The 26,157-nt window shown below is 59.3% G+C and overlaps 3 protein-coding genes across 7 annotated transcripts in view; 1 reads left to right on the forward strand and 2 right to left on the reverse strand.

Moving 5' to 3' along the window:
* PITPNM2 (phosphatidylinositol transfer protein membrane associated 2) overlaps positions 1-15,653 on the forward strand; it is a 159,187-nt gene extending 143,534 nt beyond the window's left edge. Inside the window, exons 11-26 of the mRNA XM_055551047.1 lie at positions 927-1,174; positions 1,793-1,982; positions 2,122-2,241; positions 2,806-3,011; positions 4,575-4,753; positions 6,262-6,432; positions 6,997-7,146; positions 8,212-8,376; positions 10,104-10,252; positions 10,582-10,698; positions 11,040-11,156; positions 11,280-11,428; positions 11,521-11,670; positions 12,060-12,243; positions 12,325-12,453; positions 12,664-15,653. Of these exons, the coding sequence (XP_055407022.1) occupies positions 927-1,174; positions 1,793-1,982; positions 2,122-2,241; positions 2,806-3,011; positions 4,575-4,753; positions 6,262-6,432; positions 6,997-7,146; positions 8,212-8,376; positions 10,104-10,252; positions 10,582-10,698; positions 11,040-11,156; positions 11,280-11,428; positions 11,521-11,670; positions 12,060-12,243; positions 12,325-12,453; positions 12,664-12,990 (2,751 nt within the window). The 3' untranslated portion in view covers positions 12,991-15,653. The remainder of the gene's footprint in view (positions 1-926; positions 1,175-1,792; positions 1,983-2,121; positions 2,242-2,805; positions 3,012-4,574; positions 4,754-6,261; positions 6,433-6,996; positions 7,147-8,211; positions 8,377-10,103; positions 10,253-10,581; positions 10,699-11,039; positions 11,157-11,279; positions 11,429-11,520; positions 11,671-12,059; positions 12,244-12,324; positions 12,454-12,663) is intronic.
* Positions 15,654-16,210: 557 nt separating this feature from the next.
* Positions 16,211-19,899, reverse strand: ARL6IP4 (ADP ribosylation factor like GTPase 6 interacting protein 4). Of its 3 annotated transcripts, none has more exons than XM_055551053.1 (6): positions 18,509-19,899; positions 17,968-18,141; positions 17,257-17,541; positions 17,056-17,173; positions 16,585-16,654; positions 16,211-16,506 (listed from the first exon to the last, which is right to left on the reverse strand). In XM_055551053.1, exons 2-6 carry the CDS (start codon positions 18,128-18,130, stop codon positions 16,450-16,452), a joined length of 693 nt encoding a protein of 230 aa, XP_055407028.1. In that variant the 5' UTR covers positions 18,131-18,141; positions 18,509-19,899; the 3' UTR covers positions 16,211-16,449. The 3 variants fall into 3 exon arrangements, with proteins under 3 accessions (XP_055407028.1, XP_055407026.1, XP_055407027.1); XM_055551051.1 differs by having other exon boundaries at positions 17,257-17,565; XM_055551052.1 differs by having other exon boundaries at positions 17,257-17,565; positions 18,368-18,509.
* A 123-nt stretch (positions 19,900-20,022) lies between these two features.
* Positions 20,023-23,943, reverse strand: OGFOD2 (2-oxoglutarate and iron dependent oxygenase domain containing 2). 3 transcript variants are annotated; one of them, XM_055551048.1, is made up of 7 exons: positions 23,222-23,943; positions 22,739-22,795; positions 21,945-22,058; positions 21,756-21,855; positions 20,951-21,078; positions 20,440-20,697; positions 20,023-20,366 (listed from the first exon to the last, which is right to left on the reverse strand). In XM_055551048.1, the coding sequence occupies exons 1-7, from the start codon at positions 23,351-23,353 to the stop codon at positions 20,103-20,105; spliced, it is 1,053 nt and encodes a 350-aa protein (XP_055407023.1). In that variant the 5' UTR covers positions 23,354-23,943; the 3' UTR covers positions 20,023-20,102. The 3 variants fall into 3 exon arrangements, with proteins under 3 accessions (XP_055407023.1, XP_055407024.1, XP_055407025.1); XM_055551049.1 differs by lacking the exon at positions 21,945-22,058; XM_055551050.1 differs by lacking the exons at positions 21,945-22,058; positions 22,739-22,795.
* Positions 23,944-26,157: the final 2,214 nt, after the last annotated feature.

Below are 26,157 nucleotides of genomic sequence, written 5' to 3' on the forward strand. Positions count from 1 at the left end.
GGGCGGGGTGAGGCCCCTGAACTGGGATTACAGCCTGGGGTAGGAGAAGAGCACTGAGCTGGTGGTAGAAGCTCTGGGTTCCAGTCCAGCTTGGCACTGACATGCTGTGTGACCTTAGATAAGTCCCTTGGCCTCTCTGGGCCACCTCGTCTCGAAATGGAACAGTTGGATATACGCAAGTCTCACTTGGACCTCACAAGCAGGGCTGAGCAGCAAGAAGTGGGAGCATGACTCCTCACAAATGGTGGGGGTGGGGGGTGGTTTCAGATAGAGATACCTGCGTTGCCCTCTCTGTTCTAAGGTGCTGGGGCTCTACCTCTGCTGGGACATCTCTGCTCTTGAGGACCTTGGTCTTAGAGTCTGGGAATGGCGGGGCCTGGAGGCCATAGTCCAGGGACAGCCCGTATAGATAGAATGAGAGCTCAGTGCTGTTGGCAGAGCAGCCAGGCTGAGTCCCTGACCCCAGCCCCTCTTAAGTGAGTCTGTGACCGTCCAATGCCTGGACACAGACACACGGAGGGCAGGTTGACCCCAAAGGCCCGCACTGGACTGAGCTTCTGCCTCCTCCGCAAGGCCAGAAGCCCCAGAAACCCCTGTCTGGGCCCCCTTGATGGGAAGTGGAGTTTGTGCTTTGGGTGGAATAGACCCCTCTCTCCATGTCCTCTGTACCCTGGTCAGGTCGGCGGCCAGGAGCTGGGCTGCAGGCAGAGAGGACGGACGGGGAGGAGCAGCTGGCCTCCCCCACCAGGGGAAGGGCTTGAGGCATCGGGCACCAGGCCCCAGAGCAGAGGAACTGAGATCGGGGTTTTCAGAGGGTGTGATTGGGCCTCAACAGGCCTCTTTCCCTAGCATGACAGAAGCTTCGGCCCGGGCACAGAGCTGAGTTCCCAGGGAGTTGACCCCCACCAACCCCCCCACCCACACAGGACGAGGTCAGCCCTCCACTGGCCGCACCGCCCTCCAAAATCCACGTGCTGCTGCTGCTGTTGCACGGAGGCACCATCCTGGACACGGGCGCCGGGGACCCCAGCTCCAAGCAGGGAGACGCCAACACCATCGCCACGGTGTTCGACACCGTCATACGCGTGCACTACCCCAGCGCCCTGGGCCACCTCGCCATCCGCCTGGTGCCCTGCCCGCCCATCTGCTCCGATGCCTTCGCCCTCGTCTCCGAGTGAGTGTGTAGGCTCCACTCCTCCCCTGGCCCCGAGGGTCAGAGACTGCCCCACCTAATATTGGGACCATGGTCCCGTCATCCAATCCAGCTGTCTAACTTGTTCTGTTGGGAGGCAGCAAACCCATGCAAGATGGCTGAGGTTAGAGTGTGTTAGTCGCTCAGTCATGTCCAGATCTTTGCGACCCCATGGACTGTAGCCTGCCAAGTTCCTCTGTCCATGGAATTCTCCAGGCAAGAATACTGGAGTGGGTAGCTGTTCCCTTCTCCGGGGGAATCTTCCCAACCCAGGGATTGAACCTGGGTCTCCTGTATTGCAGGCGGATTCTTTACCGTGTGAGCCACCAGGAGGATACAGGGGGGTTAGAGTTTGGGGCCCAAAGCTGAGCCTCAGTCTCTGCATCTGTGATATGAGAATGCTGCCCTGCCTCTGAGATTACTCCCCAGCCCTGTTCCCCACGCCTGGCCTGGAAGCATCCCCACGTGGTTTGCTGAGTCAGGGCCGAGGCTCTCAGGGTGTCAGGCAGCTCCAGCTCTGATGTTCGGGACAGAGGCGAGGGGGCCCCCTGGGCGGAACTGAAGCCACCTGCTCTCTCCTGACGGGTTCCCTTCCCCCAGCCTCAGCCCCTACAGCCACGACGAAGGCTGTCTGTCCAGCAGCCAGGACCACATCCCCTTGGCCGCCCTGCCCCTGCTGGCAACCTCCTCACCCCAGTACCAGGAGGCCGTTGCCACAGTGATTCAACGAGCCAACCTCGCCTACGGGGACTTCATCAAGTCCCAGGAGGGCGTGACCTTCAACGGGCAGGTGAGTTGTGGGGTGGGAGAAGGGGAGATAGAAACCCCTGCAGGGTGGACTGGCCTGGTCCTCCGGCCCAGGGCTCTCCCCAGCCAGCACCCCAGCAAGCGGGGCGGGCGCTCAGGGCCCTGGACCTCTCCCCACCCAGGTCTGCCTGATCGGCGACTGTGTTGGGGGCATCCTGGCGTTCGATGCCTTATGCTGCAGCAACCAGCCGGTGTCTGAGAGTCAGAGCAGCAGCCGCCGGGGCAGTGTGGCCAGCGTGCAGGTACGAGCTCCCTCCAGCCCCCAGAGCAGGGGACCTTCAGGATGGAGACCATGTCACCCTCTGACTCCAAACATCCCAGAGGCCTGCGGTAAAAAGGAAGGGTCAGGGTTGCCAACGCAGGTGCCCAGAGGCGGGGGACAGATGCATGGCACAGGTGAGCAGCTGCAGTGAGGCCAAACAGGAGCGCAAGCGGTTTCAGCAGGCAGTGAAGCCGGGTCTGCACCGTGGAGAGCAGATCCATCACCATGAGGGCCTGGATCCTCTGAGCCTCCTGGCAGGAGAAAGGACCCAAGGTCCCTCTGCTGCAGAGTAGCAAGCAGCCTGGTGGGCTGGGCGAGGCGGCAGGATCAGTGGGAAGTCAGCAAGGCCCAGATGGATGGGCTGGGCCAGGAGTGAAGATGGGAGGAACCATAGGGCACACAGGGATGGGGCCTTTTCCTCCCTGGCTTGGGTGAGAATCTGCCACAGGCCTAGGGTCAGGAGGGGAGACTCGGCTCCCACGACACTGAAGAGAGGGCCAGGCCAGTGGCCACCGGGAAGTGAACCTGTGTGGGGCCATTCCAGGATGCTGACCTGCTGTCTCCCGGCTCGACGGTCAACACGGCACATGGCAGCAACCTGGAGAGCAGCCGGCACCTGAGCCGCAGCAACATCGACATCCCCCGGAGCAACGGCAATGAAGACCCCAAACGGCAGCTACCCCGCAAGAGGAGTGACTCGTCCACCTATGAGCTGGACACCATCCAGCAGCACCAGGCCTTCCTGTCCAGGTGGGTGGGGAGGCCCCCGCTGGGTGAGGATGGGGACTCTAAGATGGGGAGACACAGACCAGGTGGTGCTGATGGCCAATGTGAGAGACCTGAAGGCCCCCTGACCTAGGTCCTGGGGTCCGCAGGGTAGGCCCACGGTTCTTCAGCCAAGAGGTGTTGGGTGCAACTGTGGTCTTTTTTTTTTTATGGTCATGCTGTGCTGTGCTGTGCTTAGTCGCTCAGTTGTGTCTGACTCTTTGCAATCCCATGGACTATAGCCCACCGGGCTCCTCTGTCCATAGGATTCTCCAGGCAAAAATACTAGAGTGGGTAGCCATGCCCTCCCCCAGGGGGTCTTCCCAACCCAGGGATCAAACCTAGGTCTCCCGCATTGCAGGCAGATTCTTTACCATCTGAGCCACCAGGGAAGCCCAAGAATACTAGAGTGGGTAGCCCATCCCTTTTCCAGGGGATCTTCCTCACCCAGAAATTGAACTGGGGTCCCTGCATTGCAGGCGGATTCTTTACCAGCTGAGCTACCAGCGAAGTCATATATATATATATTTTAAATTGGGATACAGTTGCTTTACAATGTTGTGTTTCTAATATACAGCCAAGTGAATCAGCTATATGTATATACATATATATATACATATATATGTATATACATATATACATATATATATATATACATATGTATGTACATACATATATCCCCTCTTTTTTGGATTTCCTTCTCATTTAGGTTACCACAGAGCACTGAGTAGAGTTCCCTGTGCCATCCAGCAGGTTTTCATTAGTTAACTATTTTATGAAAAAAAGTAAGTGAAAGTGTTAGTCAATCAGTCATGTTCGACTCTTTTTGACCCCATGGACTGTAGCCCACAAAGCTCCTCTGTCCATGGACTTCTCCAGGCAAGAATCCTGGAGTGGGTTGCCTTTCCCTCCTCCAGGGATCGAACCTGGGTCTCCTACACTGCAGGCAGATTCTTTACCGTCTGAGCCACCAGGGAGGCCCTATCTGTTTTATACATAGTATTGATAGTGCATATATGTCAATCTCAATCTCTATTCATTCCACCTCCTTGTTCCCACCTTGGTGTCTATTCGTTTGTTCTCTACGTCTGTGTGTCTATTTCTGCTTTACAAACAAGTTCATCTGTACCATTTTTCTAGAGTCTACATGTATGTCTTGATACAAGATATTTGCTTCTCTGACTTACATCACTCTGTATGATAGTCTCTGGGTCCATCCACGTCTGAGTCAGAGGGAACAGACTGACTGGGGCAGGGGAAGAAGCAGGGATTGGCAGAGTCAGCAGGCAGAACTGACTGGGGACAGCATGGTCCCAGCCAGGGCTGTCCCAAAGGCAGTGGGCTCCCTGGAGAGGTCGGGCCCTACTGTCACCAGGGGTGTCCCAGCAGGTGCTGGACAGCTGCACTCGCAGGACTGCACAGGACCCAAGCTTCGTTGGGGCCTGATGACCCCCGAGGAGCCTCTTTCAGGAGGCTGAGGGCAGGCTGGCCTGGAGGAGGGCCGTGGTGTGACCTCACTCGTCTCCCCACCCCACCTCATACCTGCAGCCTCCATGCCAGCGTGCTGAGGAACGAGCCCAGCTCCCGCCGCTCGAGCAGCTCCACCATGCTGGACGGTGCAGGGGCCGTCGGCAAGTTCGACTTTGAGGTCGCTGACCTCTTCCTCTTCGGGTGCCCCCTGGGGCTGGTCCTTGCCTTGAGGAAGACGGTCATCCCCTCCCTGGATGGTGAGAGTCCCTGCAGGGGAGGGTAGGGGTCCATGAGCTGGGCAGAGGATCTCAGTGAACCCCTGTTACAAGGCCAGGGCCACATCCCAGGCCCCTTCCTGCATCAGCCTCTTTTCTGCACCCCCTGCCTCACCAAGGGCCCATGGCTCTCCTTTGTTCCAGCCTCAACCCAGCTCAGTCTCCAGCCCCATTTCCCAACACACTGTTTCATTTCATCTCTAAGGCACCTCTGGGAGTTGAGGTCCAGAGATGGAGGGGGCTGCCCCAGGATCAGATGAGGACAGACCCAGTCTCCCATAAGGAAGCCAGGCACCCCTGAAGTCTCCCTGATGCAGTGGCCTCCCAGCCCCAGAGGGACCACAGCCATGCTGCTCCAGGTTCCTCCTCAAGACAACACACACAGGGAGGTGGAAAAGTGTCGGTTAAAAAGCTGTCAGAGCAGCGGTCCCTGCCCAGTGCCCCCAGAATCAACCGGTGTGGGCTCCCTCCCATCCTACAAGAGCTGCGCAGGGGAGGGGCCCCAGGAGGAAACTGAGGCTCAGAAAGGTTGTAGACACCTGCCCAAGGGCAAGACACTGTGCACCCACATGAGTGCACAGACTCAAGAGACAGAGATGGCAGGGCAACGTCATCTGTAATCATGGAAAACCTGAAACAACCTAAATGGGATGCAGGCTGAGGTTAAATCAACTTTGGCACAGCCGTACAAAGCAATGCCCCAGTGCAATTCAAAAGAAAGGGGCTCAGTGAAAATATTCGTATGAAAGACTCCCAACATTTTTTGTGTTAAATGAAAAAAAAGGTCAAGTACAAAAAGCATAGATCATATTTCTATTTGTGTGCAAGTTTGGTTTTTTTTTTGGTGTTGGGTCTTCATTGCTGCGCACGCACTTTATCTAGCTGCAGCAAGCGAAGGCTTTTGTCGCAGAGCACAGGCTCTAGGTGCTCCGGTTTCAATAGTTGCAGCCCTCGGGCTCAGTAGTTGGGAAGCACAAGTTTAGTCGATCAGCGGCATGTGAGATCTTCCTAGACGAGGACTCAAAAACCCTGTGTCCCCTGCACTCGACCACCAGGGCATCTTCCCAACAACTGCAAAATGTTCAGAAGCTCAGAGCCTGGAAACATTTTCAATCAGAGTGGATGAGCAGGCTCTAGCCTGCGCGGCCGCACATGCTCGGGGCTCCCCAGGGTTTGCAGGTAGGGCTCTAGCCTTAGCGCTCTGGGGGTGGAGAGGAGCTTTCCGTTATATGTCTTATATCGTATATATCCCTGTACTACAAAAAACAAAAAAATTTACCACTATCATAATTTTCTTAATTAAAACAAATTTGGTTAATAAAGGGACAGTGGCCCAAACAGGACCCCAAATCGATGGAGACACACTTTTGGGTTTCTCTGTTTTCTAAAACCCCAAGCACATCCCACCCCACCGGACCTTAGCCGGCTCTAGGCCCCGCCTCCTTAGGGCGGAGCTAACTCCAGGCTCTGCGACTCCGCCCCGCCCTCAGTTTTCCAGCTGCGGCCGGCCTGCCAGCAAGTCTACAACCTCTTCCACCCCGCTGACCCATCGGCCTCGCGCCTGGAGCCGCTACTGGAGCGGCGATTCCACGCCCTGCCGCCTTTCAGCATCCCCCGCTACCAGCGCTACCCGCTGGGGGACGGCTGCTCCACGCTGCTGGGTGAGAAAACCTGTGCCCCACCTCCACCGGCCCCGGCCCTGGGGGAGGATGGGAGTTGGCCCGACTCCTTGGGTGCTCCAGGTTCCGGGGGTGGCCCTGCGTGCGGGAAGGGGCGGCCTGCACTGAGCCCTTTAGAAGCTGGACAGCTGGCGTAGGTGCAGGTGCCTCGCCCCAGGGAGGAAGGCGTGAGACACCTCCACAGGCCTCCCCCTTCCCGCCGCTTCACACACAGCACAGAGCCAGGGCACCGCTCCCCTTCCCACTGCCCCACCAAGGCAGAGCTGAGGACCCAAGGGACCCTGGCAGAGTCTGGGCCTGTGTCCCGCCCTGTGAAGGGCCCCCACGGCAGGCTATTGGCCCGGAACTTCCAGGTCACCTGGCCTGGAGATAGGTCGCGTGAACGAGGGCTGCCCGTGGTCCATCTCGTCCCTCCCGGGAACGGCCCGTCCCTCCTGCCCCCCGTGTGTCCCAGTCCTGTCTTGGTCCTTGAGGAGCCCTGTGTCTGTCGGAGCGTCCACACGAGTGTCTGTTCTTGTCCTCTGTTCTCTCCCCGTCTGCCTCCAGTCGAGACCGTGCAGAGAAACCCCGAGCTGGTCTTGGAGGGCGGCCCCCTGGCCCCTCTCCCTTCCGGGGACGGCTTCCTGGAAACCAGTATCCCCGTGCCCGCGCTCACCTCGCAAGACGGGCCCCGCCCGAGCCCGGGCTGCGCTGAGTGTGTGTAACCCCCCTGCTCGTGGTGGTGTCTGCTTCGCTGGCTGACCGCTGGTCCTCAGGGACCCCCCACCCACTCCTTGGCCACCCAGAGTTTGGGGGACTGTGGCGAGGAGCAGAGACGGGGCAGGACAGGTCCCTGGGAGTGGTCTTGGCACTGGGCAGTGCGGGGAGGGGACTCAAAGCAAAGAAGGAGCCCAGAGAGGAGAGCAGCTGTCCTGGGGTCACCCAGCACAGGTGTCAGCCCAAGGTCTCTGTCCCCCACTTCTGAGGCTACCAGTAGGGGCAGCCAAGAGTTGGGGTGAGGCCTCGGGCCCTCTGGGACCCACCTGCCCCCCAGGAGAAGACTTCGGTCCCAGCACAGGGTTGGATTCTCGACCCACTTCCTCCCTCTCTGAGGAGGTCCAGGCACCTCCTGCTCCTGTCTAGAGGTGGGTCCTCTGGCCCGCCCTCAGCCCGGGCCCAGGTGAGCCTGGCTGGAGCCCTCAGCCCTCTTCCTTTGTCCCTAGATGCCCATCCGGGGCTGGCTCATGTGGCCCATGTGTGAGGGGCATGCACGATGCTGTCTCATTTGCTCAGTCCTCCGCCTAGGACATGCCTAGGAAGCCGTCCCAGGCCCCTGTCGCTAGCACCCCAAACCCAGCTGCCATGGGCTGTGGGTCAGGCCAGGCCGGGCCCCAGAGGCCAAGAAGGCTAGACTAGACCAAGAGACTGGAAGGGTGGCCAGGGTGGGGCATGAGCCTGGCCACCTTGCCTCCCTGCCCACTGTGTCTGTATTGGTCCGTCTGTCCAGCCCTGCCCCAGCTCTCCCTTCTCTCTGCCTCAGCTCTGAGCCCTGCCCTCTCGACCCTGAACAGGCAGGCCCTGGCACGCATGGGCCCATCCTGTCTGCCAGTTGTGCTCAGATGCCCCCCACTCCTCTGCAGCTGGTGTTGGCCTTGCCTGGCACAGCTGCCGCTCTGGCCTGCCCCAGCCCTAGCACACACTGGGCACCCCTGCTCGGGGGTCCCGGGGCCGGGCTGGGCAAGGCCTCCTTACCCCTGGTCTCTGGTCCCTGTCCACCTGCAGCAGAGGCACTCCAGGCCCACAACACGGTCTTCCAAGAGCACGCGGCCCCCTCCTCACCCGGCTCAGCCCCCAGCACCCGAGGTTTCCGCCGGGCCAGCGAGATCAGCATCGCCAGCCAGGTGTCCGGCATGGCCGAGAGCTACACGGCATCTGGCATCGCCCAGAGTAAGTGCAGCAGCGCTACCCACCCATCAGAGCCAGGGGGCTCTGTCCTGTCGCAGCCGGTGTCAACCGGGCCCATTATGCCCCCCCAGAGGACAGTTGGAGACTACTGGGGTGGGTGCCACTGGCATCTGGTGGGTAGAGACCTGCTAAACACCTTATGATGCTCAGGATGGCCCCACAGTGAAGAGTCGTCCTGCCCCAGTGTCCATCGAGAACTGTGGAAGGAAGGAGCATATAAAAGGGTGGCCCTGGAGTGGGGGGCCAAGTCCAGCTGGTAGGAGATCGGTGGTGCTGTCTCAGCTGCAGGGTGATGGGTCTGCGAGGAGGGGTCCTAGGCCCAGAGGGGCAGATGTTCCTTGAGGGAGAAAGCTGGGGGCCATTTCTGGAGAAGCTGGAGGGGTGGCCCAGGGGAGCCAGGGAAGCGAGGTCTCCTGTGCACGGCGCCTTTTGCCACCCCAGGGGGTGGATCACCTCGGCCTCCTTGGCTCCTTCCATCTTCTTAGCAGCTGGAAGCAGAGTCTGGACTATCCCCTCTCACTCTTGCCAGGGCCAGCAACCCCCTGCCGGCCTCCCTCCCATGTGACTGGCTCCCCAGCCGCCTGTCAGAGCAGAGGGTCTAGGCTAAGGCTAGCTGGCGTGGTAGCCCCAGCATGGCTGAGCCTCTCCTGTTGTTCTTGCTCCTCAGAGGCCCCAGCTCCGCTCAGCCACACCCCCAGCGTCAGGCGCCTGTCCCTACTTGCCCTCCCCCACCCAGCCCCCTCTACCCTGGGCAAGCGGGAGAGGGCCCCTCGCCTCCCCGACTTGGACATCAGTGAAGGTACCGGGCACCACGGGCCTCCATGCGCACACATGCTTCTCCTCTAATTGGGGTCATGCTTTGATTTCCAGACACATCTCACCCCCAGGGCCCTGCTGACGCCTAACCAGGGAGCTGGAGCTTGGGCTGGGAGCACCCTGACTTCCAGGGAGGAGGCAGAAGCCGCTGGAGTTAGCTAGAGGCTGGGAGCGGGGGAGGGGGGGCGCTGAGGAGGGGTGCGCTGGACGGAGGCTGGGTGAGGACCGGCGTCACCTATCAGGCAGGCTGCAGGCAGAGAGCTCCGACCCTGAACCAGTACACCTCCGGCCTCCAGCCACTGGGGAGGCTCTTTGCAAACCTGGGGCAGCCCCCCAGCCCCAAGGGGGAGCCGGATTCACCCGCACATATGCACACAGGCTCCGTCTGACTGAAGGCCCTCACTTCACACTCTGCCTGCCAGGGGCTGAGGGCATCAGGCCTCTGCCTTGAGACCCAGGACCTGAGACTCCCGCTCTGGGAAGCCTTTCACAGTTTTGAGGCCTGGGGAGGTGGGACGGGCATTCAAGGGGTCCAGGAGAAGCCCAGAGAGGGCAGTGATGAGGCCCAGGGCGGGAGTTGACAAGGGGTTGACCAGGGCCAGGGAGTCCTGCCTCCACACTGGGCTCTTCCCCTCCCCCTCTAACTCCACACTTCCCTGCTGAGCCACAGCCCCCACTCCCCGTCCCCGGAGCACTTGGGCCGCTTGCTGCTGTCCCGACCTCCTGTGCCTTCTCGCCGCTCCCCTATCGCTGAGCCCGGGAGAAGGAGACTCGCTTTGGTGATGGTCCTGCTCCCTGGTCAGAGGAGGGTTTTGTCTCTGGGCAGAGCTGGGCCTGAGAGGCCAGGTGACCCTCGGGGGCCCAGCCCAGTCAAGGTCCCCTCCTCTTGGCAGTTGCTGCGAAGTGGTGGGGCCAGAAGCGGATCGACTACGCCCTGTACTGCCCCGATGCTCTAACGGCCTTCCCCACCGTGGCCCTGCCCCACCTGTTCCACGCCAGCTACTGGGAGTCAACGGATGTGGTCTCCTTCCTGCTGAGACAGGTACCCAGAGTCCCCGTACCAGACACACCAACACCTCTCAGGTCCCTGAGTGACCCTGCTGCTGACTCGGCCCCATTTCATAAATGAGGACGGTGGGAGACCCCACTTTTCTGGCCCCAGCAGAGGAAGCCATGGAGATGGGGTGAATGGATGTACACCTTCACGGGACAGATGTGAATTCTCGGGGGCCAGAGGGTGGACTGTAGTGGGGTTTGTCCCCCCAAACCTTCACAAAGTTAGTTGGGCCCCTAGGGCCGCTGGCCTCTCCCCACGGAACAGGAAGCCCCAGGCTTGAGTCTGCCCTGTGACCCCCCTCTGTCCCCTCGCAGGTCATGAGGCACGACAACTCCAGCATCTTGGAGCTAGACGGCAAGGAGGTCTCGGTGTTCACCCCCTCGAAGCCGAGAGAGAAGTGGCAGCGCAAGAGGACCCACGTGAAGCTTCGGGTGAGGGGTCCTCTGGGTGCCCCGACTCCAGGGCTATTGTCCTATTGAATCCTCCTGAGAAAACCCCATTTTAAAGATGAGGAAACTGAGTCACAGAGATGTGTGCTGTCTTACTTAATCCTCACAGTCTGAGGTTGGAGCTGTTCCCCCATTTACAGACAGGGACCCACACCAAGGCCATGTAGGTCAGTGGCCGAGCTGGACTTGAACCCTGGGCCATCTGACTTTGTGCCCATGCTCACCCCCAGGCCCCTGGGAAGTTTGAGCTGAGCCCAGGAGACCCCAGCCACCCCTCCATCCCCTACCCTGACCCAACCTTGCTCCTGCACCCCCCCCCCCAGAATGTGACAGCCAACCACCGGATCAATGACGCGGTCGCCAACGAGGATGGCCCACAGGTCTTGACGGGCCGGTTCATGTACGGGCCCCTGGACATGGTCACCCTGACCGGGGAGAAGGTAAAGACCTGGGGACCCTGTGGGAGCCCCACCCCGCCCCGCCTCCCTCTGGCTGGGCGGTGGAGAGTCGGGGTTGGGGAGGTCAGGGGCATGGCCACCCATGACCAGCCTGCCTGGCTCCAGGTGGACGTGCACATCATGATGCAGCCGCCCTCGGGTGAGTGGCTGTACCTGGACACGCTGGTGACCAACAGCAGTGGGCGCGTCTCCTACACCATCCCTGAGACCCATCGCCTAGGTGTGGGAGTCTACCCCATCAAGATGGTGGTCAGGTAGGAGCTGGGAAGAACGAGTGGGTGGGCCGACCTGGTCTGGGGCTGGAGGAAGGGGTCCCAGTGGGTTCTGACGAGCCACCCCCTCCCAGGGGAGACCACACGTTTGCTGACAGCTACATCACCGTGCTGCCCAAGGGCACGGAGTTCGTGGTTTTCAGCATTGATGGCTCCTTCGCTGCCAGCGTGTCCATCATGGGCAGCGACCCCAAAGTGCGAGCCGGGGCTGTGGACGTGGTGCGGTGAGTGCCCCCAGGGGCAGTGGGTGGGCTCAAAGGCAGGTAGCTGGGGGCTGGGCAGAGAGGATGGTCTTGGGTGCCAGAGCCAGGACAGGGGGCAGGGACCCTGTGGCTTGGAGGGGCCAGCAGCACCACTTCCCAGCTGGGATCTCTTACTGTGGATGCCTCAGTTCCCTCACCTGGGAAGCAGGGCTTTTCCTAACAAGACCAGTTACACCTGCTGCAGAGGGTGGAAGTGGGGATTGTGAGAGGCGAGCAGTGAGCACTGTGCTGGGGCTGTTACTGTTGAAGCCTGTGCCCGCTAGTGGGGCTGGCTGGGCAAGGAGACCAGGCAGCCCCAGAGGGAGGACAGTGCGGCCGTGGGACACCCAGGCCTGCCCCCTCGCCCCCAGGCACTGGCAGGACCTGGGCTACCTCATCATCTACGTGACTGGCCGGCCTGACATGCAGAAGCAGCGGGTGGTGGCGTGGTTGGCTCAGCACAACTTCCCCCACGGCGTGGTGTCCTTCTGTGACGGCCTGGTGCACGACCCGCTGCGGCACAAGGCCAACTTCCTGAAGCTGCTCATCTCCGAGGTGGGTCCCCGAGTGGAAGGGAGCGGGGTGGGGGTGGGGGCGGAAGGGCTGAGCCTGCGCCCACACCGGTCTCGCCCACAGCTGCACCTGCGCGTGCACGCGGCCTACGGCTCCACTAAGGACGTGGCGGTCTACAGCTCCATCAGCCTGTCCCCCATGCAGATCTACATCGTGGGCCGGCCCACCAAGAAGCTGCAGCAGCAGTGCCAGGTGAGCGGCGTTCAGGTGGACGGGGCAGGCGGGCAGCCCCGCCCTCCGACTGCCGCGCCGCCCTGGGAGCCCCGCCCCCCCACTGCCGGGACACCCCCGGAGCCCCGCCCCCCGACTGCCGCGCCGCCCTGGGCGCCCCGCCCCCCGGCTGCCGGGCAACCCGGAGTCCCGCCCCCTGACAGCCGTGCTTCCCGCTGCCCTCACCCACAGTTCATCACCGACGGCTACGCGGCCCACCTGGCCCAGCTCAAGTACAACCACCGGGCGCGGCCAGCCCGCAACGCGGCCACCCGCATGGCGCTGCGCAAGGGCAGCTTCGGCCTGCCGGGCCAAGGCGACTTCCTGCGCTCCCGGAACCACCTGCTCCGCACCATCTCGGCCCAGCCCAGTGGCCCCGGCCCCCGGCCGCACGAGCGGACGCAGAGCCAGGCGGACAGCGAGCAGCGGGGACAGCGCAGCATGAGCATGGCGGCCGGCTGCTGGGGCCGCACCTTGGCCGGCCGGCCAGAGCCCGGACCAGCCGCGGGCCCCAAGTAGGGCACCGGGAGTGAGGCGCTGTGGTCTCCATGGTGCTAGGCCAGGGCGGCCCGCCCTGCCAGGAGGCCTGGCCTGGGCACGTACGGTCGGCTGGGGCAAAGCTCGTCCCAGGGCCCGGCAGAGGACACGGGCTGTGCCAGACACAGCCCTCCCAGCCCAGCCTCACACTTTAGGGTCTGCGGGGTTCCAGCTGGTCGTGGAAGTTGGCAGGACGACCATCCCTGGGAAGACCTAAGGACCAGGACTCCCAACGTGGACTGGCCAGAAGGCGCTCCTGGACGCTTGCCCTGCATTGATGTACCCGCATTCCGATGCCAGGCCTGGGCACCTCCCATCCACTTGCTCGCCCTGACCCCCAGGTCTCCTCCCACTTGGTAGCAGCTGCGACAGAGGGGGACAGCCTGCTTCTTGTTGACTCGAGTTACTCAACTGTTTGACCTCACTGGTTTTGCACTGATTTTTGAGAGTGGAGATTCATCACCATCTCCTATGGCTACAGACTCATGGACATGCATGAAAATTCAACGTTTGCCCATCCAAGACCTGCCACTACACAGAAGACTCCAGGGCGGAGAATCCTTGTACAAATAGGAGAGAAAGGCCATATCATAATTTCTGCCGCTCTGCCTGGCCCATGAACCCATGGCAGCCCCAGACCCCAGCCTCTTCCACCTGCCCCATCTGGAGCCCAGTTCAGCCGTGGGCCTGGCGCCATCTCTGCCCTGGGCACAGCTCAGGCTGCCAGGTCAGTTGGTGAAGCCAAATGGCTCCTGAGAAGCCTTGCCTGGGGCCGCGGGGCCTGGACAGGCCTGGCCTCTTCTCCTCGCCTGCCATCAGCCAAGGCTCCAAGCCTCGGCCCTCCCTTCCGCGTTTCTACACCTTTCTACTTCTCCAATCTGATTTCTATGAGGTTTTTTTAAATGAGCAATCCTTGGCTGCTTCCTTTTCTTAACTCTTTCTGTACCAAACGCAGCCCCTCCACATGAAAACACCCAGCACTGTGACGGAGTCCAGCCTGGTTCTGGGTCCCAGGGCCCTGTCATGGGCATGGCCTCTCTGCCTCACCCGAGCCCCATTAATTCCACAGAATTTCTACTCTGGGGTGAGTGGGGCACACCCTTTTTTTTTTTTTTTTTTTAAATGCCAATTCCGTTTCGATGCCGAATAGAAGAAGCCACAACTCGCTTAGTTAGCTTAAGGGCAGGCAGCCATGACTACACTTCCCACCTGGTAAGGACCACGCTGTCCTGTGCGCTGGGTCTGAGCATCAGCCCTCCCTCCCCAGAACTGACCGCAATCTCAGCTGTGGCCTCAGCTCCAGGCAGCCCCTCTGCTGCTCCTCCACCCGCTTCATGACAGGGGAGCCTGCCAGGGCTCAGCTAGCCGTCCAACATCCAGGCTGCTTCTGTGAGAAGCGGCTGCCAACCTGGATACGGCCTTGGGGCCTCGCGGGCTGGGATGGTGAGGCACACAAACGGATGTTAACATTTTCCTGTGTGTAGATATGTACAGCCAAAGGGTCATGTAAATGTTCTGCAAAAGTGGGTCTGTACAGAGTGAAAGCTATTTATTTTGTGCAGAGAAAAAATGTCTGGAGGGATGGGACCTTCAGAATTTATTCATATTTAAGATGTAGCTTTTTGTTGTTTCCGGCATTATGTATAAAGCGACGATTATTTTATGGACCAAGTTTTAATGTAACTGTTGCAGTGAAAGTGCAATATCTAACCCCTGCTCCCAGCGGGAATCGCTCGGCCCGACAATCACAGCCCCAGCCAGGGGCCCCGTGGCCAGTGCCTCCTCCTGTCGGTCCCACCTCACCCCATCTCGCCTGTCGCCTCGGTGAGCAGCCATCCGGATGGAGGAGCACCTGCAAGAGTCTCGGCCCGCCTGCAATAAAGGCCTGGAGGCCGCCAGCCCCGGGAGGCTGGGTGGGCAGCGAGCTCGGCCTCTCCCAGCGGGCCGCTGCCCCACGGCTCCGAGCTCCCCACCTGCCTACCCAGCCGCCAGCCATGCCAAGGACAACAGCAATAGTCCGGGCCTCTCCCAGCGGCCCTCAGCCATAGATGGTGAGGTGGGCAGCCCACCCTCCCCGTGGACGTCTCTCTTCTATATCCAGGTCGGCTTCCTGCCTCCCTTCAGATTCCTCTTGGCACATTATCCTCTTAAGGAAGCACCAGTTTTTCAGAAACTAAGAGAGGGAGGACAGAGTCCTTTAAAAATACCAAAAATGTTTACAGCATTGGGTGCTGAGCTGCAGGGCTCAGGCCCGACCAGTCATAACCAAAGGGTGAGGCAGGCCTTGCTGACTGCCACCCCACCCCAGGCCTGTTAGAGTAGAAGCCTTAGTCCCAGCCCCCCACCCCCAGGACTGAGCCTCAGCCCACCACTCCCAGACCCCACCACCTGCCTTCTCTTTGATGTCTAAAGAGGGATTCCGCAGAGACCCCATGCCCCCTTCCCAGCTCGGTCTGAACCGCCTGCCTGCCCACCTGCCACGTCGCAGCCTTCACGTCTCAACCTGTCTGTCTTGTCTGTCTGGGCCGCCTGTGAGCGGTGTCCTGACGTATCCCCGCCCGCCCTTGCTGTCCCTGCTCCATCGGGCCTGAGTGTGCTGTGTACTGTGTTGTCATCTGTTACACCGATTAAAGCAAGAAGGCTTCCTTCTGGGTCTCAGTACTGCGCCGACCACCAGAGCACTGGGGGTGGGGGCTGGCTGGGGGGGTGCAGCCTGCCCTTGGGAGTAAAGGCAGTCCTTCCCAGTACACAAGGCCAGCTGTGCTCACAATGATACCAACACACCCCCATGGGCCTTATCTCTGCTGGGCTTCCTTCTAGCCCCTTCCTGGGCATGAACTCGGTCTGTCCTCACAGCAATCCAGTGACGGAGGTGGGTGCTGTCAGCCTCCACCTCACAGAGGACACAGCCTGAGAGCTGGGCCAGGACTCCTCCCAGGCCAGCAGGACTCTCTTATCTGCAGAGTTAACAGCAAGGGCAACAGCCTCCCGCCAGGCCTGAGGAAATCAGCTTAAGAGCCGAGGGTTTGGGATTCAGTTGGGGTGGGGTGGGGCTCTGGTCCAGGCAGGCTGACCTGAGGGTGAGGACCGCAAGAGTGGCTGGTGTGTGCCCCCCGCCAAAGCTTGCAGAGTCCTTATTTTTGCCCTGAAGTCGGGTTGCCTCCTTCCCTCCCCCTCAGCACAAAAAGCAACAACACAGAGGATGTCTCCAACCAGGGAACATTTAATATCTGGGAAGGTGAGCTCTTTCGGGAGATGGAGGAGCTGACTCGGCCAGTGACCCCCGACCTCCACTCCCTGAATTGCAGAGGAGGCTGGGCCAGAGGCTGGTCTGCAGGAGAAAGAACACCCAGCGGGCTCCCCGCTGCCCACCCTGAGGCCAGCCTCCAGGTCATGCCAACACTGTGTGTAGCAGGCCTTGGCCGGGGGCCGGGGGGGGCCTCAGGGCAGGAGCCCTGCTCGCATCTGGAAGGCCAGGCCGTCCCCTCGGGTGGCTTGCTGGGGAAGAAAGCACACAGGAGGGGACAGGTCAGAAGAAGAGCTGGGGGTGGGCCTGGGTAAGGGGGCGACACCCACCTTATTGATCTCTCTGTGTCGCTCCTTGGTGACGATTTCCTCTAAGACCTCGCCATCTCCCTTAATGAGCCTGGGGATGGAGGTGGGCAGGCTGAGCCTCTTAACTGAGAGGCCAGAGCACCAGAACCAGAAGTACCTGACAGAGGGGTGCCAGGCCCAGGTCCCACCACCACCCTGAGCAGGCTGCCACACCCTGCTGGCCACTCCCACTCCTCCCTCCTTACCTCCCTCCCTTTCCACAGAGATGAGGACAGAGGGTAGCTCTGCCATCAGACAGGCCAGCTGTGGCTCTTTGAAGGCCCTCCCTCAAGGCCTTTCCAGCTCCTGCAATTGCCTACTCCAGCCAATAGGGAGCAATGGCCTGAGAAGGCTCATCAACAAGGGACTTTTCCCCTGGACATCAGCCTGTTTCGAGCAGCAGCAGCCCCCATCCCTCCTCCTCAGAGTGCGGTCTGGGGCAGCGCGCCCCACCTGGTGCGTCCTGTCTCCGGGTCCACCACCTTGCGGATGACGCTCTGCCGGGCATCCCACTCCTCCTTGGTCATGGGCTTCATGGCCTGGATGCGGGACTTCTGCTCGTCCGTCAGGACTGGAAGGGAAGATGGCAGGGAGGCGGTGGCAGGGCCTCAGGGAGGGGACCCTCCCTGCCCTGCACCCCGGGCAGCACAGTACCTGGGCCATCCTCTTCCTCCTTGGCTGCTCTGTGCCACTGGTCCAGCGAGGGCCCGGGCAGAGCCTCAGTCTGCTGCATTCTGGCCTTCTCCTTGCCTCTCTTCTTCAGCTTCTTCTTCCTTTTCTTCTTCTTCTTCCTCTTCTTGTCTTTGTGCTTCCCCCGCTTCTTCCGGCCATCGCTGGAGGAAGAGGAGGAAGACGAAGAGGAAGAGGAGCTAGAAGAACTGGAAGAAGAGGAGGAGGAGCTGGATCGTGGTCTCCTCCGGGCCTTGTGCTTGCTTCTCTCTGTGATGCAGGGAGAAGGTGAGGCTGGAAGGCCAGGAGGGGAAGAAGTAAACCTTCGTCCCCTTGCTCTGGCCTGTAGCAGGCTCAGGCTGACTACCTCCTGGCAGGGCTTCAGCACGCTGTGGAGAGGCACCTTCTCGACTCCGCAGTCACTGTCTGCCCAAGAGCAAGGTGGCCAGCACCCACATCTTAGGCCCTGCTACACCAAAATTATGATAAACTTCTTGCTTCACTCCGTATTCAATGGGTTGGCCCAGCCCCTGGATTCTGAGCGTCTTTCATTCCAGATAGCGAGGACACTCTTGTGTCCCTCTGAATAGTGCTCTCTACGATTTCCCCAAAGTCAGTCTGGAGAAGCCCTCCCGACTACCTGCAACTTCCTCCCTGATGTTCCCTCATCCCTTTCCCATTCCCTCTGGTCCTCACCCTCAGCCCCAGAGGAGGTGGTGCTGGCCTTGCGGCTTTGGGATCTCGAAGCCGAGCAGCTCCTCCGGACGTCCTTACTGCTCTTCTTCCTTTTCTTTTCCGACCCTCGCCCCCGGGAACGGCTGCGACTCCTAGAGCGCTTGCGGGAGCCGACATGAGCCATAGCGCCGCGAGCTGCAGACACGAAGGCGCGCTTAAACCCGGGATCGATCACGGGGCCGGCCCGCGGACTGGGTTCCCAGGGAGGCTCTACTCTGGCCGAGTCAACCAGACTCGGCCTGGTCTTCTGGGGCCTGGCATCCGTCACTACCCGGGGCAGCGTTATTGAGGGAGAGTAGGAGGAACCGTATGATCCTCGCCCGCCCCCAAACCCGGGTAACCCAAGTTCTCCGCGGACTACCTGCTCCACCGCTGCGGCCCCTTTAAGGGTCCGCCCCCGCGCGGACGCTTCACGGCTGCGCGCGCACCTCAGGCGCCTTTAGGAACGGCTGCGCTCCTTGGCTGCCAGGTGCGTTCCTCTTCCCTTCCCACGTGCACCTACCCTCCACCCCGTGCCCTCCGCGGCCTGCCGCCTCAAAGAAAGTCCCCGGGGCTGTTCCGCTCCCTCTTCAACCGCCCATCCGGCGGGACCGCCAACCCTGCACCACGCCTTCGCGTGAGGAAGCAATGGCTGGGTGACTTCCGGCCCGGGCGGTGCACTGGGAGGCTGTCCGGCCGCGAAGCGAGGGCTGCTGCCTTTAGTTCTGAAGCCCCATGTTCCGTTTGTGGGGCAGCCCAAGAAACCGAGTCTGGCGCGCTCACCTCCCAGAGAGGCGAGCTGGGGCTCCAGGCTTCCACCTCTAGGGGGAGCTCCCGGACGAGAGACCTGCTCGCCAGCCTGGTGCCAGTCCCAGAGCTCACAGGCCCTTTGCCGCAGCTGTGCCCTCTCCCATCTCTATCCTATTCGGTCGGCCCGCAGCACCCCCAGTCCCTGTGAAGCCCAGGGGAGGAGGCGACTGTGGATTTTCTGCGGACATGTCCACACCAGCAGGCCATGAGCTCCAGAACCTTGGTCTTTACGATGTCTGCTTTCAGTAATACAGAGGTCACAAACTCAGACGTCCATGGAAACCAGGAAGATCACAGCAACATATGAGGGACCCCTGTGAGGGAGTGTACCACAGGCCTCGAGAGTGGGGGCAGCTGAGTCTGGTCTCCCTGGTTTCTGCAATGTGGACTGGGGCCGGGTATTTCCAGATCTTCCCACTTTGCCAGGGGAGCCCAAACTCAAGATTTCAACATGGAAGACTCTCCCAAACATAGCATAGCTGCATGCCTCATCCAGTCTTGGGGCCACCGAGTTGCAAACTCTTTGATAGTAATGACAGCAGCAAACCCAGAGGACTGTTGTAAACTGCTTTATAAATGGGAAGTCATTTGATCCTCAAAACAGCTCTAGGACATAGGTACTTCCAGGAAAAAAAGACTAAGGCAGAGAGAGGCAGGTGGCTTACCCCCAGTCACAACTGGAAGTGGCAGAATCAGAATTTGAATCCAGGCAGTCTGGCTCCAAGTCCCTGCTTTTAATCCTTCTGTAGCAACCCCTCCATACCATCCAGAAGATGGAGGTGACCCACCTTCCATCTTTGTTGGTGACCCACCCAAATCCCCTTAGAAGACAGGTGCTCTCGACCTTAGCCATGGTGTCTGCTGCTGACACCCCACACCTGGACTCTGCTCTGGAAGATTCCCTTGGCCACTGGGAGCCACGCTGCCCTGGAGATGGATGTTGGGGAAGTTACTCACCCACTCCATACCCTGAAACACCCCATAGCCAATAACTGCTGTTGGGGGCAAACTGTGCTACAGTTCATGCTCCAGAGAGCCCAGTGGGATGGGGCTGAAGCTGGATGCTGTGTCAAACCATCCTGGTCCAGCTCCTTCCTGCCCTGTCCTGCTCCTCCCTGGAGCGCTCCCTCCTTAAACCACTTGCACAGGAATTCTGGTCTCAGGCTCTAGTCTACAAGCCCGACCTAAGCCAGCCTGTCTGCTGAAAGAATGACCCAGAAGCCTGTGTGTCCTCTCAAAGCAAGAAGTGCTGAGGGCTGCATGGCGTTTATTTCCATCCTTGCCCGCCACCCTGGCCCTGGCCAAGCTCAAGTTAGGGTACACACATCCACCGTGGCGGGCTCCTCGCGGGTGAAGCCATCACCGAAGCCCTCGTCGTCCACCAGGTCAGGCTTGCGGCAGCACATGGGGCAGAGGCGGTTGCGCACGGCCGAGGCCCGGAGCCAGACGACCAAGTTCCAGCGCTCACCAGTGCCCAGGGGCCGGGCCCCGTGCAGCTGGCCCCCCCGGTGCAGGAGGCCCTGGCCCACCACGTGCTCCACCTCCAAGGGCTTGGCCAGGGTCGAAGGCACCTGTGGACAGTGGGGCTCAGGCCTGGGTACTCACGGTGGCTCCGGCCCAGCCCCACGGGTTAAACACACTAACCTGGAAGACATCCCCGAAGTAGAGGGCACCCCCTGTGAAGGCCTTGCCCAGGGATACATTGAGGGTGAGCTCGGCGTTATCATAGTGGCAGCCCAGCTCGCGGTCCTGGCCGGGCGCGTATTTGACCACAAAGGCCCGGTGGCTGTCCAGCCAGCCCCCACCACAGTCTGGATATAGCAGGGCCATCAGCGGCTGGAGGAAGCGCTCCCGCAGTGGTGTTACCAGTGGTTCATCCAGGCCTAGCTCATGTAGCAACACCTGGGGGTGGGGGAGCCCAGAATTAGCAGGGAAGCTGGTAGGGCCTGTCCCTGGGTCCCTGGGGGAGTCCCTCACTAAGGACAGTGCTGAGTGCTATGCAGACATCATCAACCTGCTTAACTTCATAATAATACTGCCTGATTTCATCTTACAGATGGTGAGACCAAGGCTCAGAGGAGGTCTGTGCTGGGAACACGTCTCCCCAGACGGACGTCCCTGCCTCCTTGTGCCAGCCGGGTGGAACCTCACCCACCCCATAGTTGTTCATGGTGTTGGGTCTTCCCTTGGGCATGTCTGACTGCTCGAAGTGCTCCAGCTCCTCCAGCAGGGCCTGGCAGAAGGGCGCTGTGAACACTGGCAGCCGGTAAATTCGCTTCTCCTCTGCGGAAGGAGAGGGAGGGAAGTTTGGTTAGCCAGGAGCTAACCTTTTCACTTACCCCAGCCTCAGTCTCCTCATCTGTAGAATGGGGATGATGTGAGTACTCACCTTGTGATTAAATGGGCTCTTGTGATGGTCAAATGACATAATGTGTGTGGCAAGGGTGCCCTATTCTTGGACCCCCCCACCACTCATCCCTAGATCCTCACCCTGCCCTGAGGTCTGACCCCCAAATTCAGATGTGCATCCTGGCTGGTCACCCCTCCCCCCCAGCTCCAGGTCCTGGCAGGTTCAGGAGACTTCACTCTTGCCCCCTCCTTCAGGTCTCAGGATGGGAACTGTTCCCCATTCCCACCGCCACTGCTAACCCTGGGGCAGGTCTCTCACCATCCCTCGCTGACCCCTGAGCCCACACTTGTCTCAACCATCCCCTCATTAACGTCTTTAGTCACCCCAGTTTGAGGATGCCGGCTGGCTCGTGCCTGGTGCACAGCACTGAATTACTGATCACTGTGGTGGATGTGTGTGCAAGTGAGTGAATACGATGCCCTCCTCCTGATAGTTCCATCCTACCCCTCTTCTCACTCCTGCTGGGTTGACTTTTAGAAGCAGATATGGTGGGTGAAGGGACCCCAGTCTGCCACCCCCAGTCCTGCCAAGTGGCAGGCCAAGACCTCACCTGACACTGTCTCCAGCCGCTGGAGAAGGCCCTTAAGGTCTGCGCCTGAAGATGCGCTGTATTCAGCTGCAGCCAGAAATTCAGGGGCCAAAGTGGCCTCCTAGGGGCAGAACACACCAGCCATGGGGCAGACAGCCCCCAGGCCCGGATCCTCCACCTCCTTCCAGTAACCTGCCCCCTGCCAGGTACCTGCAGCAAGTTGTAGACCTCTGGCCGTGCTGGGCGGTAGGAGCTGGCAATGAGGGCTTTCCTGGCAGCCGACTCCGGCCCCAGCCGCCGCCGCCGCCCCACCTCCTGCTCCAGCTGGGGTGACACATGGCCTGGGTACCAGAACGGGGCCTCCCATCCCTCCCAAGGGGACGCCCAGTCTTCCTATGTTCCTGACTCTGCCAGGGTAAACGGCAGGTGTTAAATTGTTAGCTGACGGGGATTCCTTCCAGAAGGGGGCCCATCCCACTGAGGGCTGCACCAGCTTGGCTGGATTGAGACCCATCGCTGCACCTTCACCAGCTGGGCCCAAGCAGGGAGGGGAAACAGAGTCCTGGTTAAGTCTTGTGTTCCAGAGGCTGCAGATGGCTGTCTTAGGAAGCTTCTCGACACTTAACACCACCCCCTCCCCTTCCATGGGAGACAAGCAGCAGTGGCAGAAGTGGTGTGGGGGGGGGAATAAAGAATCAGGAGCCAGGTGGCACCTGGTGTGAAACCTTGAGTAGGTGACTCCTCCCCTTGAGTGCAAGTTTCTCATCTCAAAAGGGCACAAAGCAGACAACTGGCGTTTTCCCTGCTTTTTCTTTTCCAGGTGCCGGCACCCAGGTGCTGTGCTAAGTGGGGACAGGAGGAAGTAAGGGGAGGTCAAAGGAGCCCTTCTGGGATCTGACAATGGCACACCTGAGGCCGGGAGACCCCTCAAGCTGCTAACACAAATCTAAACAGAAAGGGCCGGGCTGGGTGCAGAGGGGGCGGTGGAGGGTGGGGAGTGTTACCTCTCCCAACAGCTGCTGGAAGTCTTTAGGGCTGACACAGCCTCGGCTGCGCAGGATCTGAGAGCAGAAAAACCAATAAGCGTGATAGTGTGACCTGGGGCAAGTCTCTTAAGGTCTCTGAGCCTCAGCTTCTCCACCTTGAAATGAAGATGATCCGATCACAGGATCATCGAAAAAATGAAATGTGATAAGCACATTAAGCACACAGCAGCGGCTCTTGTTAATAACAGAGAGTACTCAGCCAGGCTGTGCCCTGAGCACTTTACATGTAGTTCATTCATTGATTCCTAACGACAGTCGCACTAAAGCTATACCATGATCGCCATCTGAGGTGGAAAATACGGGAGGCAGCTAGAGGTTAAGTCAATCTTCTCGTCCGATCTGAGTGCGCCAAAGGCAAAGTAAACGACCCCGGGGACTGAGATCCCTCCTCCACCACCGCTCCCCGCTCGTTTTCCCGCAGAGCCAATAGAGGCCACTCACGGGCTCGTAGTCCTGGCGCAGCTGCTGTTCGCTCCGGAAGCGCACGTGCAGCCCGTAGCGCGCCACGTACAAGTTCTCTGAGCAAAAGCAAGCGCAGCGGCAGAAACGCCGGGGAGCCGCTGCGGTCCCCATGGTAAGAAGTGTTGCATTGCCCCACCGGCTACCGTAGGGACACTTCCGGGTACGCCCCCAGCCGGGCAGGGGCGCGGTTTGGAACCAGCGGCCAAGGGTCCGTTCTAAATTCCCAAATTCAGAAAAGAACGAAGACTCCGCCCCACAAAACGGTCTGCGGTGCAGAAAGATACTCCCAGGCAGGAATGAGACTGGCAGCGTCGGCTAAGAGCACGCCAGCCTGATGGGCTGCAGCTTCACAGTTTCTCCATCCGCGAGGCGGGGATTACTCATCCCTCTTTACAGATAGGTGAACTTAAGTCACACCCTCACAGGACGTGGAGAAGTAGGAACTCGGAATTCCAAGACCTTCGGCTTAAACGCGCTGCCTCCTTTTTCTGCTAGGAGCTTTTAGCGGACCAGCTGAAGTCACGAGGACAGTTGGAGCCTTGGGGTCCGATTTTGTTCCAACTGCGCTCCAGTTTTGTGCGTCTGAGCTTGCGTTTAGCATTCATCCCGGTCCCTGTCCGGCGCTCCCGATGCCTACGCCCCTATCTCTTAGGATTCGCCGCGGATTGCCCCAGAGAGTGTCTCCAAGAGAGGGCTCCGTCCGGCGAGACTTCCGGTGGCTCTCGTCACGGATTCAGGTGGGGGGGGGGGGGGGGGAATAGAGTGTGGTCCGTCGTGGCCACACCCCGCACAACCAGGTTCAAGTTCTGCACAGCCAAGTGTGAGATGAGTATGTTTCTGTTTGATAGAGCGTGCCCCGCAGCATCGCGGAGACCCAATCACAGTACACGCAACTCTGTCTTCAGTTTACTCCAGTTCAGTCGCTCAGTCCTGTCAGACTCTTTGCGACCCCGTGGACTGCAGCACGCCAGGTTTCCCTGTCCATCACCAACTCCTGGAGCTTGTTCAATCTCATGTCCATCCAGTCAGTGATGCCATCCAACCATCTCATCCTCTGTCCTCCCCTTCTCCTCCCGCCTTCAATCTTTCCCAGCATCAAGGTCTCTTCCAGTGAATCAGTTCCTCGCATCAGGTGGCCCAAGTATTGGAGTTTCAGCTTCAGCATCAGTCCTTCAGGACTGATTTCCTTTAGGATTGACTGGTTTGATCTCCTTGCTGTCCAGGGGACTCTCAAGAGTCTACTCCAACACCACAGTTCAAAAGCATCAATTCTAAGTGCTCAGCTTTCTTTATAGTCCAACTCTCACATCCATATGTACTACTGGAAAAACCATAGCTTTAACTAGATGGACCTTTGTTGGCAAAGTAATGTCTCTGCTTTTTAATGTGCTGTCTAGGTTGGTCATAGCTTTTCTTCCAAGGAGCAAGCGTCTTCTAATTTCATGGCTATCGTCACCATCTGCAGTGATTTTGGAGCCCCCCAAAAATAAACTCTCTCAATGTTGCCATTGTTTCCCTGTCTATTTGCCATGAAGTGATGGGACTAGATGCCATGATCTTAGTTTTCTGAAAGTTGAGTTTTAAGCCAAGATTTTCACTCTCCTCTTTCATCAAGGGGCTTTTTAGTTCTTCACTTTCTGCCATAAGGGTGGTGTCATCTGCATATCTGAGGTTATTGATATTTCTCCTGGCAGTCTTGATTCTAGCTTGTGCTTCATCCAGCACGGAATTTCGCATGATAACTCTGTCTTGGGAACCCCATTATGATCCACCATGCACCCCCAAAGTCCCAATCTGCAAAGCCCTGAGAAGAAGCTGGGCTGGCAGTCATGTTGCCAAGCTGGCAGAATGAAGCTGCACACCTGGGGAGGAAGTCTTGACCTGTAGAACTTCTTCCTGCACTAGAGTTCCCTGCACGGTTCAGCGTGAAGCTGGGATGGAGGTGGGGAGGAAGACTCTGGGGCTTTAATACCCCCAGATAAACAGTGACTATGGATGACAACTGTTGGCTGAGCCCCACCTCGACTGGACCTGAGCTAACACGTCTACTACCAGTCACCTTAACTCCTTTCATCCCTACAGCAAACCTTGGAGCTGGGTACTGTTATATCACCATGTTACAGAGGGGCAAGGGGCTTCCCTGGTGGCTCACATAGTGAAGAATCCACCTGCAATTCAGGAGACCCAGGTTCGATCCCTGGGTCAGGAATATGCCCTGGAGAAGAGAATGGCTGGCCACCCCAGTATTCTTGCCTGGAGAATCCCATGAACAGAGGAGCCTGGTGGGGTCACAGAGAGTCAAACAGGACTGAGCAACTAAACACACACGCACACATGGGGAAACTGAGGCCCAGAGAGGTGCAGTGACCTGCTCCATGTCATTCCCCAGGAAGGGACATATACATATGGGGATTGAACCCAACAGTCTTCCCTTTGAGTTCCCTGTTCACCACAGTATGAATATTTTGACCACACCGTGTAGCTTGTAGGATCTCAGTTCCTGACCAGGGATCGAACCCACACTTCCTGCAGTGGAAGTGTGGAGACCCAACACTGGGACTGCCAGGGAAATCCTTTGTTGGCATTTTCTTGATGACTCTGCTTTCCTTTCCTCTTGTGTACACACAGGTTCACACAGTCACACTCACATCCACAGTCACACACACTCTTGCACACACTCAAACACAGACTTACGTGCTAGCACACATTCACACAAAATCACACATGTGTACACACCCTCACACATATCACCAACACTCCCTCCTTTATATGCATGCAACATTCCACATTACAGTCACAATCGCACACTTGTATTAATAAACCCAGTAAACCCAAAGGCCCTGCAGTGGGCTGAGCTTGGAGTGCTTGAAGGACAGCAAAAAGCCTACAAGAGGGTGAGTCATAGAGAACAGGGC

Source organism: Bubalus kerabau, chromosome 16 (assembly GCF_029407905.1).
Source record: "Bubalus kerabau isolate K-KA32 ecotype Philippines breed swamp buffalo chromosome 16, PCC_UOA_SB_1v2, whole genome shotgun sequence".
In the NCBI taxonomy this organism is placed as follows: domain Eukaryota; kingdom Metazoa; phylum Chordata; class Mammalia; order Artiodactyla; family Bovidae; genus Bubalus; species Bubalus kerabau.